This window comes from Salvelinus fontinalis, chromosome 18, assembly GCF_029448725.1.
Source record: "Salvelinus fontinalis isolate EN_2023a chromosome 18, ASM2944872v1, whole genome shotgun sequence".
Classification (NCBI taxonomy): domain Eukaryota; kingdom Metazoa; phylum Chordata; class Actinopteri; order Salmoniformes; family Salmonidae; genus Salvelinus; species Salvelinus fontinalis.
Genome location: NC_074682.1, coordinates 19,544,166 through 19,557,187, shown reverse-complemented (window position 1 = coordinate 19,557,187; position 13,022 = coordinate 19,544,166). Strand labels below are relative to the sequence as shown.

The following is a 13,022-nucleotide window of genomic DNA, read 5'->3' as shown; positions in this document are numbered from 1 at the left end:
ACATTACATAGGTGCACCTTGTGCTGGAGACAATAAAAGGCCACTCTAAAATGTGCAGTTTTGTGACACAACACAATCCCACAGATGTCTCAAGTTTTGAGGGAGTGTCCAATTGGCATGCTGACTGCAGGAATGTCCACCAGAGCTGTTGCCAGAGAATTTAATGTTAATTTATCTACCATAAGCCACCTCCAATGTATTTTTAGAGAATTTGGCAGTACTTCCAACCGGCCTCACAACCGCAGACCACATGTATGGCGTTGTGTGGGCGAGCAGTTTGCTGATGACTACGATGTGAACAGAGTGCCCCATGATGGCGGTGGAGTTATGGTATGGGCAGGCATAAGCTACGGACAACGAACAAAATTGCATTTTTATCAATGGCAATTTTAATACTCGGTGATACCGTGACGAGATCCTCAGGCCCATTGACGTGCCATTCATCCACCACCATCACCACCTCATGTTACAGCATGATAATGCACGGCCCCATGTCACAGTTCTTCCATGGCCTGCATACTCACCCGACATGTCTCCCATTGAGCACGTTTGGGATGCTCTGGATTGACATGCACAACAGCATGTTCCAGTTCCCGCCAATATCCAGCAACTTCCCACAGCCATTGAAGAGGAGTGGGACAACATTCCACAGGCCACAATCAACAGCCTGATCAACTCTATGCGAAGGAGATGTGTCGCGCTGCATGAGGCAAATAGTGGTCACACCAGATACTGACTGGTTTTCTGATCCACACCCCCACCTTTTTTTTAAGGTATCTGTGACCAACATATGGTATCTGTATTCCCAGCCATGTTAAATCCATAGATTAGGGCCTAATGGATTTATTTCAATTGAATGATTTCCTTATATGAACTGTAACTCAGTAAAATCTTTTAAATGTACATTTTTGATCAGTATATATAGTCTAAAGTCTCTGATAGCAGCCTTTCTGATTGCATCCTCACATGATCGAATGCAACCTCTGAGGTGCACTAGCTAGACCCATCTTCTTTCCCCTCCCACCCTTCCCCCTTACTTCCACTCCCTCCCCTCCACTGCTCAGCCCGTCAGCACATCCCCCCTAGGGTCTCCCTAATTAACCCCCCCCCCTCCTTTTGTCCAGAGAGGGGGCTAAATAAATTTGACAACACATTTTCACTTTCCTTCCCAGTGAGTGGGCTTAGGCATTACATCAGGGTCTGTCTGGAATGGGAAGGCTGACCGATAATCCATGCGCTGTCCATCTCCCTCTAGTTGTATTCTAATGGACTGCTTTAGCCAGGGCTCAGGGACTGCTCTGAATGCCTCAGATCCGCAGGTCACAGCTATTCTAAGCAGCGGTCTGGATAAATAGCCTATGCAGCTGCCCCTCCCGAGACGAGGCTTTACATGTAAATAAAGAGACAACACCACTTATGGAGCATTAACAACAGTTGCGATATAGATACAAATGAGTTTTCGCTGCAATGTGGATATACACACACAATGTCATAGTAAAATATGTCCAGACACACTGATATAAAAAAGTGTCAAATGTTTTGGATTTTTTTCATAAATTCCAAATCACACAAAAGCTGAAAGTGACACACAAATATAAAATCATGAACAATAAATGACTTTGACTATAGAATAAAAATAAATAAATACCAAACTACCATCAAAGCTGAGAGAATATAATAATAAAAAATCACTTTTATTTTCTCCCATTGACCTCGACTTCACTGTTGAGTGAAACCCAATGTGGCACCAAGCCAGCTGTCAACCACCCAGGGAACAAAGCCTGTGCTGCTATGATGCTTATGATCCCCAACTCCCAAATCCAAAAAGGTGACTATGTGTCCCTCTCCTCTGTGACTGGTGGCCTGTCATGTCTATTTGACATTCCAGCGGTGGAGTGGACATGGGGGCTCTGGACAGTAACAGACAATGACACTAGTCACCCCCGTCTGTCTAGGCAGGGGAAGGACTGACATCACAATGATTGATGGATGCTACTCATTTATAGATCCCTACACTAAACATTTGGGCTATTTAGCACATAGTAAAAAAAAAAAAGAATTGACCACCAGCACCACCTCCCAGCTCATTCCCTCTCTCCCCAGAACACCGACAGCCCAGACTCTCTGACGGCAGAGTGAGGGGTACATGATGATAGCTGGATCTGATTTAGGGGTAACGTGAAGCTAAAGACATGAGCTGACACTGTGGTTCTCACCTTCTCGATCAGTCTTTCTATCCTAAACATTTGAATTCAATGAACAGCAATTGTGGAAGATCTTATTGTGCTCATTTAGATTTTGTATACAGGTTCATGTTTTTAACACATTTGTACATTTGCAAGTTGACAATACTTTATATCCCCATGCACTGTATGATTCATAGAGCACTGAGAGCATACCAATATTAGTGTGTTAAAGGAGAGGATAAATGAATTCCTGAGGCAAATCTCTATATACCCAACAATACCAGGATCTGTCTCAGTCTTTCAACAAGAGGGAACAGAAAACAGACTGAGTTTTAAGCATAAATGGTGAGAACATCACCCTGGTAAATGTTCTTGTCAGGCATCCAAAGAAAGAAAAGGTAAACGGATATGTACATTGTAAAAGTGGCAGAAGTGTTAATTTCAGGTCCGTCTCTAAGGAGTGGAGAAGACTGCAGCAGCATATGGTAAAAGGAATGGCATGACATCATCACTTGCTACATGTTAGCATTCAGAATACTCCAGGTACATATTTGCCAGCTCTCATTTAGCAGCAAGAAGAATAAAGAGGAAAAGGCAGGAATTGAGCAATCTTCAGTAAAACATGGATATTCCACTGGAAATAACAATTGATTAAATAAATAATAAATATATACAGTGCCTTCAGAAAGTATTCATACTCTTAAATATTTTTTACAAATCTCACCAATCCACACACAATACCCCCTAAATGAAAAAGTGACAACATATTTGTAGAAATGTGGGCAATTGTTTTGAAAATATAATATTGTATTTATTTAAGTATTCACACCCCTGAGTCAATATTTTGTAGAAGCACATTTGGCAGTGATTACAGCTGTGAGTCTTTCTGGGTAAGTCTCTAAAAGCTTTCCACACCTGGATTGGGCAACATTTGCCCATTATTCTTCACAAAATTCTTCAAGCTCTGTCAAATTTGTTGTTGATCATTGCTAGACACCTATTTTCAGGTCTTGCCATATATTTTTAAGTAGTGCTAAGTCAAAACTGTAACTCGGCCACTCAGGAACTCTCACTGTCTTCTTGGTAAGCAACTTTCCTTTAGGATTTTGCCTGTGCTTTGCTACATTCCATTTTTTTTATCCTGAAAAACTCCCCAGTTGTTAATACCCATAACATGATGCAGCCACCACTATGCTTGAAAATATGGAGAGTGGTACTCAGTAATGTGTTGTATTGGATTTGCCCAAAAATTACACTTTGTATTCAGGACAAAAAGTTTATTGCTTTGACACATTCTTTTAAGTATTACTTTAGTACCTTGTTGCAAACAGGATGCATGTTTTGGAATTTTTTATTTTTACTCTGTCAATTAGGTTAGTATTGTGGAGTAAATACAATGTAGTTAATCCATCCTCAGTTTTCTCCTATCACTGCCATTAAACTCTGTAACTGTTTTAAAGTTACCATTGGCCACAAGGTGAAATCTCTGAGCGGTTTCTTTGCTCTTCGGCAACTGAGTTAGGAAAGACACCTGTATCTTTGTAGTGACTGGGTGTATTGATACACCATCCAAAGTGTAATTAATAACAATTGAATGTCTGCTATTTGCTTTACCCATCTACCAATAGGTGCCCTTCTTTGTGAGGCATTGGACAACCTCTCTGGTCTTTGTTGTTGAATCTGTGTTTGAATTTCACTGCTTGACTGAGGGACCTTACAGATAATTGTATGTGTGGAGTACAGAGGCAATCATAAAAAAAACATGTTAAAACCCTATTATTGCACACAGAGTGAGTGCATGCACCTTTTTATGTGACTTGTTAAGCACATTTTTTTTTACCCCTGAATTTACTTAGGTTTGCCATAACAAAGGGGTTGAACACTTATTGACTAATGGCATTTTCGATTTTCAATTTAATTTATTTGTAAAAAGTTTGAAAAACTTACATCTCAATTTAACCAATTTAAAATGTAGGCTAACAGAACAACATTTGGAAAAAGGGGTGTGAATACTTTCTGAAGGCACTGTATATAAATATCATCTAGCAGACATTTAGTAGACTTACATGCATGCATACATTGGATTTGGACTTTTCCGCAATTTGGAAGAAGCACAGCAAACTATATAATGTGTATGAAGTGTGTAGCCAAATTGCATTGGTCTGGAATAAAAAGACACGATTATTTATCTACCTATAATATTTTTTTATGATCTTATTATAAACCCCAAAAACATATAGTAAGTGTTTTTTTTTACATTGTTTTTCTCCAAAGTGAAGGCATTTGTAAAGTTGCAAGTGTGAACTAGCACGTAGTTATTTAGCAACATTTCCCTGATTGCTTCCTGGAATAATTGTGCAGAGACCACACTGTTTAATTCATGTCATGGCACTTTTAACATGGTAGTAATCAGCTGCTGAGAGACAAAGGCCTCCAGTAGTTGTCAAAACAACCATTTCACTGAATTAACATACGCCCTCAGTTCTACTGCAATGTATGGAACATGACAATCAACAAATCATTGTAGTTTTATGTTGTGGGTTTTAGCCCTGTCTCCGCCTTAACCCTTTATACTATTATAGTAATTAAAACTGTTTCTGCCTTTTTTAAATCAATTATTTTTAAGAGATACCATATTGGTATTTTATAAGTCCTGGTGTTTAGAAATAGGTCTGTTTTGCTAAGAAGGGATTTCATGTTCAATTATGTTGCTGAGAGCGAGAGAAGGCAAATATGCAGTTTAACCAAAGCAAAGCAAACAAAATCAGAGTGACATGCATCTTAGTCTTGGAAGGATGGAAGTGAGTATATAAGTTTTCTAAAGTGGTCTAAGACAGAGATAATATAAAGATTTGAATAGAGGGAGAGAATGAACAACAGAAGAGGAAGAGGGAGGAGAGCACATTGCTTTGGTCAGATAATCAGTGTGGATTATCTAAGCTGTGCCAGCAACAGAGAAGCACTTACCCTTAAATCCAGCTACGAGATAGATAGCGGGGTAAGAAGGAACAAACCAGAGACACATAAAGACAGAGAGCAGACACAGAGACCTGACCTACAGCAGCTGGGATAGACCAGGGACACACACAAAGCATGAGTGTGAGAGTGAGAGTGAGAGAAAGTGGGGAAAAGAGCTCATAAACTGTTAAACAACTGGTATAATAGGACACAGGGGAAGAGCTAAACTAAAGAGATGAATATTGACTTAAGGTGAAATGAATAGATACAGGTAGAGAGTGAGAGATAATGTGATATGGAATAGGAGAGAGAGACACAGCGTTGATGAAAAAAATGACATATTTAGTGACGATAGTAGAGAGATTAATGAAACAGATTGAAAGGAGAGGTGAGGAGAGGCGTTCTTTCTTCTCCAGATGGATGTAGACACTTCGCTGTAGTTGCTTGGGGTTACATAATATACACTGTTACACACACATTCCTATAGAATAAATATATACCATAACAGTGTGTATTGTCCATTTTAAAATACACACTTGTGTGGAGAGAAATAAATACAACAAAAGAGGTTACCTCAAAAAGGAGTCCAATAAAATCCGTATCTTGATGGATATTGAATTTGATTAGACATAACAGCATTGAACATTGGGCGGTCGTTTCCTGGGTACTGTAGCTGAAACAGTGAGAGCTACTCTGAGTGTTGTGGGCCTCGTGGGCACAACATGGGTGGCACTTACAGAACTGGGAGATGGGTGCGTCTAGCTGAGGTGCAGAGCCTGCTCTGTTGTTGAGTTTCTGGACCTGGGTGGGGGGGATGGGCTTGTGGGACTGGCCCGTGGCCCGGTACATAGCCTGGACCCACAGGATGCGGTCCTGCTCGTCATCACTGGCAAAGATCACAGTGTCACCTTCCTTTACTGCGTTGAAGAAGGTCCTCCCACCGTCAAGACCTAAGGAATTATTACGGTTAACAGTGTTTGTAGGGCTAGTGCTACAGGTAGATACCAGCACATATATACAAAAGTATGTGGACACCCCGTAAAATTAGTGGATCCGGCTATTTCAGCCACACCCGTTGCTGACAGGTGTATAGATCGAGCATACAGCCATGCAATCTCCATAGACAAACAATGGCCTTACTGAAGAGCTCAGTGACTTTCAACGTGGCACCGTTGTCAGTTCAAGTCAGTTCGTAAAATGTTTGCCCTGCTAGAACTGCCCCGGTCAACTGTAAGTGCTGATTTTGTGAAGTGGAAACATCTAGGAGCAACAACGCCTCAGCCATGAAGTGGTAAGCCACACAAGCTTGCAACACTCACTACCGAGTTCCAAACTGCCTCTGGAAGCAACGTCAAAACAATAACTGTTCGTCGGGAACTTCAGGAAATGGGTTTCCATAGCCAAGTAGCTGCACACAAGCATAAGATTACCATGCGCAATGCGAAGGTGGAAACGCATTCCCTGGAGTGATGAATTACGCTTCACCATCTGGGAGTACGATGGACGAATCTCAGTTTGGCAGATGCTAGGAGAACGCTACCTTCCCCAACGCATAATGGCAACTGTAAAGTTTGGTGGAGGAATAATGGTCTATGGCTGTTTTTCCTGCTTCGGGCTAGGCCACTTAGTTCCAGTGAAGGGACATTTTTACGCGATAGCATTCCATGACATTCTAGAGACGATCCTGTGCTTCTAATTTTGTGGCAACAGTTTGGGGAAGGCCCTTTCCTGTTTCAGCATGACAATGCCTCCGTTCACAAAGCAAGATCCATTCAGAAATGGTTTGTTGAGATCGGTGTGGAAGAACTTGACTGGCCTGCACAGAGCCCTGACCTCCACCCCATCAAATACCTTTGGGATGAATTGGAAAGCTGACAGCGAGCTAGGCCTAATCACCCAACATCAGTGCCCGACCTCACTAATGCTTGTGGCTGAATGGAAGCAAGTCCCCGCAGCAATGTTCCAACATCTAGTGGAAAGCCTTCCCAGAAGAGTGGCGGCTGTTAGAGCAGCAAAGGGAGGACCAACTCCATATTAATGCCCATGATTTTGGAATGAGATGTTCGACAAGCAGTTGTCCACATACTTTTGGTCATGTAGTGTATTTAGGCCCTGGTACTAATGCAACTAGTTGTGAGTCGTGGAAATTATCTCAAGGAAAGGAATTGGATAGCCATTTGCACAGGCTAAATTGCCAAGAGAACAAATTACCCGTGTTGGTTATTAATGTACATTGGCAGAGCCATGACTGGTGTGTGGTATATTACTGTACCTGGCTGAGGGTCGGTGTGTGTGTGTGTGTGTGGTGTATTACTGTACCTGGCTGAGGGTCGGTGCGTGTGTGTGGTGTATTACTGTACCTGGCTGAGGGTTGGTGTGCGTGTGTGGTGTGTTAGGCTGGGTTTCTGTACAGCATTTTGAGATATCAGCTGATGTAAGAAGGGCTATATAAATAAATTTGATTTGATGTTACTGTACCTGTCTGAGGGTTGGTGTGTGTGTGTGTGTGTGTGTGGTGTGATACTGTACCTGGCTGAGCGTCGGTGTGTGTGTGTGTGTGTGTGTGTGGTGTATTACTGTACATGGCTGAGGGTCGGTGTGTGGTGTGTTACTGTACCTGGCTGCGTGTCGGTGTGTGTGTGTATGTGATGTGTTACAGTACCTGGCTGAGGGTGTGTGTGTATGTGTGTGTGGTGTATTACTGTACCTGGCTGAGGGTCGGTGTGTGTGTGGTGTGTTACTGTACCTGGCTGAGGGCCGGTGTGTGTGTGTGGTGCGTTACTGTACCTGGCTGATGGTCGGTGTGTGTGTGGTGTAATACTGTACCTGGCTGAGGGTCGGTGTGTGTGTGTGTGTGGTGTATTACTGTACCTGGCTGAGGGTCGGTGTGTTTGTGTGGTGTACTACTGTACCTGACTGAGGGTCAATATGTGTGTGTGACCGTACCTGGCTGAAGGTCGGTGTGTGTACGTGGTGTGTGTACGTGTGTACGTACACAAGGTCGGTGTGTGTACGTGGTGTATTACTGTACCTGTCTGAGGGTCGGTGTGTGTGTGTGGTGTGTGTTACTGTACTAGGATGAGGGTCGGTGTGTGTGTGGTGTATTACAGTACCTGGCTGAGGGTCGGTGTGTGTGGTGTGTTACTGTACCTTGCTGAGGGTCAGTGTGTGTGTGTGTGGTGTTACTGTACCTGGCTGAAGGTCGGTGTGTGTGTGCGTGTGTGTGTGTGTGAGTGTGTGTGGTCTTTCAATATACCTGGCTGAGGGCCGGTGTGTGTGTGTGGTGTGTTACTGTACCAGGGTGAGGGTCGGTGTGTGTGGTGTGTTACTGTACCTGGCTGAGGGACGGTGTGTGTGTGGTGTGTGTTACTGTACCTGGCTGAGGTTCGGTGTGTGTGTGTAGTGTATTACTGTACCTGGCTGAGGGTCGGTGTGTGTGTGGTGTATAACTGTACCTGGCTGAGGGTCGCTGTGTGTGTGTGGTGTACTAGTGTACCTGGCTGAGGGTCAGTGTGTGTGGTGTGTTACTGTACCTGGCTGAGGGTTGGTGTGTGTGTGTGTGGTGTATTACTGTATCTGGTTGAGTGTCGGTGTTTGTGTGTGTGTGTGTGTGTGTATGTGTGTGTGGTGTGTACCTGTACCTGGCTGAGGGTCGGTGTGTGTGTGGTGTGTTACTGTACCAGGGTGAGGGTCGGTGTGTGTGGTGTGTTACTGTACCTGGCTGAGGGCCGGTGTGTGTGTGGTGTGTGTTACTGTACCTGGCTGAGGTTCGGTGTGTGTGTGTGTAGTGTATTACTGTACCTGGCTGAGGGTCGGTGTGTGTGTGTGTAGTGTATTACTGTACCTGGCTGAGGGTCGGTGTGTGTGTGGTGTATAACTGTACCTGGCTGAGGGTCGCTGTGTGTGTGTGGTGTACTAGTGTACCTGGCTGAGGGTCGGTGTGTGTGGTGTGTTACTGTACCTGGCTGAGGGTTGTTGTGTGTGTGTGGTGTATTACTGTATCTGGTTGAGGGTCGGTGTTTGTGTGTGTGTGTGTGTGTGTGTGTGTGTGTGTGTGTGTGTGTGTGTGTGTGTATGTGTGTGTGGTGTGTACCTGTACCTGGCTGAGGGTCGGTGTGTGTGTGGTGTATTACTGTACCAGGATGAGGGTCTGTGTGTGTGTGGTGTATTATTGTACCTGGCTGAGGATCGGTGTGTGTGTGTGTGTGTTGTGTGATACTGTACCTGGCTGAAGGTTGGTGTGTGTGTGGTGTGTTACTGTACCTGGCTGAGGGTCGGTGTGTGTGTGTGCTGTGTTACTGTACCTGGCTGTGGGTCGGTGTGTGTCTTGCGTGTTACTGTACATGGCTGAGGGCCGATGTGTGTGTAGGGTGTGTTAGTGTACCTGGCAGAGGGTCGGTGTGTGTTTGGTGTATTACTGTACCTGGCTGAGGGTCGGTGTGTGTGTGTGTGTGTGGTGTGATACTGTACCTGGCTGAGGGTCGGTGTGTGTGTGGTGTGTTACTGTACCTGGCTGAGGGTCAGTGTGTGTGTGGTGAATTACTGTACCTGGCTGAGGGTCGGTGTCTGTGTGTTGTGTATTACTGCACCTGGCTGAGTGTCGGTGTCTGTGTGTTGTGTGTTACTGTACATGGCTGAGGGTTGGTGTGTGTGTGTGTGTGGTGTGATACTGTACCTGGCTGAGGGTCGGTCTGTGTGTGGTGTGTTACTGTACCTGGCTGAGGATCAGTGTGTGTGTGTGGTGTGTTACTGTACCTGGCTGAGGGTCGGTGTGTGTATGTGGTGTGTTACTGTACCTGGCTGAGGGTCGGTGTGTGTGTGTGGTGTGTTACTGTTCCTGGCTGAGGGTCGGTGTGTGTGTGTGTGTGTGTGTGTGTGGTGTGATACTGTACCTAGCTGAGGGTCGGTGTGTGTGTGGTGTATTACTGTACCTAGCTGAGTGTCGGTGTGTGTGTGTGGTGTGTTACTGTACCTGGCTGAGGGTCGGTGGGTGTGTGGTGTGTTACTGTACCTGGCTGAGGGTCGGTGAGTGTCTGTGTATGGTGTGTTACTGTACCTGGCTGAGGGTCGGTGTGTGTGTGGTGTGTTACTGTACCGGGCTGAGGGTCGGTGTGTGTGACTGTGTGGTGTATTACTGTACCTGGCTGAGGGTCGGTGTGTGTGGTATGTTACTGTATCTGGCTGAGGGTCGGTGTGTGTGTGGTGTATTACTGTACCTGGCTGAGGGTCGGTGTGTGTGTGGTGTGTTACTGTACCTGGCAGAGGGTCGGTGTGTGTGTGGTATGTTACTGTATCTGGCTGAGGGTCGGTGTGTGTGGTGTGTTACTGTACCTTGCTGAGGGTCGGTGTGTGTGTGGTGTATTACTGTACCTGGCTGAGGGTCGGTGTGTGTGGTGTATTACTGTACCTGGCTGAGGGTCGGTGTAGTCTACAGTGTAGCCGTCCAGTTGGAGCAGCTCCACAGGCTCTGCTTTCTTCTCTCTGTAGCTGCACATGGCAAAGGTGTACTGGCTCACCTGCATCACAGGGGAAGGAACAGAGGGCTACTAATTATTTACTGTACACGTTATCTCATGGTGCTATTCCAGCTGCTATTTACCTGGTATTTCTCAAGGTAACGCATAGTAATACGGGTACTAGGACTTACAGACGAAAATGACATAACATTGGTAAACTGCCTAATAATTACTATGTAACTACCATTTTATTATACCAGGTAAATAACAGACTGAAAGAAAGCATTACATCTTATCAGTTCTACTTACCACTGTAACCTTGATCTCAAATATAACGTCATGTTCCCTAACCCAGGCCTTGGACACCTTGTTTGTGATAACCAACCGGGAGAGATGGTCACACAAGGGTTAATGAGCCAATCACCAGGCATAGATGGTGACCAGATGCTGGTCAAGATAGGCATATGGGAAAACAATCTGTGTGTGTGTGTGTGTGTGTGTGTGTGTGTGTGTGTGTGTGTGTGTGTGTGTGTGTGTGTGTGTGTGTGTGTGTGTGTGTGTGTGTGTGTGTGTGTGTGTGTGTGTGTGTGTGTGTGTGTGTGTGAGTGTGTGTGTGCGTGCGTGCGTGCGTGCGTGTGTGTGTGTGTGTGTGTGTGCGTGTGTGTGTGTGTGTGTGTGTGTGTGCAATAGTGAGAGAATGGAAATGACAGCTGTGTTGCCCACTCTTGAACCTCTAGTCAGTAATGTGTGTGTGAGTGTGTGTGAGTATACTGGGATAATCACATTATAATTAGATGAATGAAGTGGCCGATCCAGGGGAGAGGGGGAGCTGGTAAAAGTAACTTATGTTGATGAGAGAGAGTATGTGTGTGCTTGAGTGTGAGTGTGTATCTATCCAGCACTGATACAGTGATAAGCAGGCTTATTCTGCTACTGACAAGGACAGACACACAGAGAGCGAGATTGAGAGAGATAGAGAGAGAGAGAGAGAGAGAGAGAGGTGGGAGAGAATCAGAGAGCGAGGGTGGGCAGGCAGGGTGCTGTTGCCGGCGCCGTTGCCAGGGCGGGGTTGTGGCCCTGACTCTGTCACTCAGTGAGGACAGACGAGTGTGGTAGTGACACCCTGTCACAAGAGATAGGAGCCCGACTGCTAGGTGCCAGTCATGTCAAGGCAACCCAAGGATCTCAGCCAGTACCACGCTATTGTCACCTCTGCTGCAAGTGGCAGCTCTCACTGGCTGCAGCCTGCCTCTGTGTGACAACAGAGATTCACTGTCAGGGCTCTGATGAGGCCCCGGGTGGAACTTGCTGGGCCGCCGGTGCCACTACCCAGCTCCACGGTGCCCCTTGCCTTTGGGACGTCCCTGGGGCACATCAGAACTCCCCATCTCCTTCCCACTCCCTCGCCTGCCTCTCTCTCAACCCACTTCAGCCTCACATTCCTCTGCCTGCTAAAGTTTGGACTTGTCAGGGCCAGGCGAGACAAACACACAGACAGAGACAGAGCAAGACTCTATGGGCCTTAAGGCTGGCTGACCTGCTGTCAAACTGATGGTTAAAGGATTCTAAATGACTTCGCTCCCTGATTACCCTACATGCTTTGCTCTTTTAAATAACCTTGTTATTGTTGAGAGCAGTGGTGTAAAGTACTTAAGAAAAAATACATTCAAGTACTACTTGAGTCGTTTTTTGGGGTATCTGTACATTACTTTACTATTTATATTTTTGACAACTTTTACTTAAGTACATTCCTAAAGAAAATGATGTACTTTTTACTCCATACATTTTCCCTGACACCCAAAAGCACATTTTGAATGCTTAGCAAGACAGGACTATGGTCTAATTCACACCCTTATCAAGAGAACATCCCTGGTTATCCCTGCTGCCTCTGATCTGGCGGACTCACTAAACAGAGAACATCCCTGGTTATCCCTGCTGCCTCTGATCTGGCGGACTCACTAAACACATGCTTTGTTTGTAAATTATGTCTGAGTGTTGGAGCGTGTCCCTGGTTATCCGTCAAAAAACGAAACATGGTTGGCTTAATAATGAATTTGAAATTATTTATACTTTCACTTTTGCTTTTGCTACTTAAGTATATTTTAGCAATTACATTTACTTTTGATAATGATGTATATTTATAACCAAATACTTTTAGACTTTTACTCAAGTAGGATTTTACTGAGTGACGTTCACTTTTACTGATTTATTTTCTATTAATTAAGGTATCTTTATTTTTACTCAAGTATGACAATTGGGTACTTTTTACACCACTGGTTGAGTCTATAAATTGGATTGTGTGATGGGGGTGGGGTGGGGCTGGAGAACAGGCCAGCGATCAATGTGGTTGTTTGCCAATATGTCACTGAGGAAACTCTTGAACATGATAGCCCCCCCAGTTGTCATACGGAAATGCTTAACA

General features: G+C 44.9%; 1 protein-coding gene across 7 annotated transcripts in view; it reads right to left on the bottom strand.

Annotated features, from left to right (window-relative positions):
* LOC129815121 (calcium-dependent secretion activator 1) overlaps positions 1–13,022 on the bottom strand; it is a 186,980-nt gene that overhangs the window by 66,995 nt on the left and 106,963 nt on the right. For all 7 annotated transcript variants that reach the window (XM_055868507.1, XM_055868511.1, XM_055868508.1 and 4 more), the window contains exons 10-11: positions 10,552–10,660; positions 5,882–6,094 (exon numbers count right to left, since the gene is read on the bottom strand). In XM_055868507.1, coding sequence (XP_055724482.1) covers positions 5,882–6,094; positions 10,552–10,660 — 322 coding nt within the window. The remainder of the gene's footprint in view (positions 1–5,881; positions 6,095–10,551; positions 10,661–13,022) is intronic.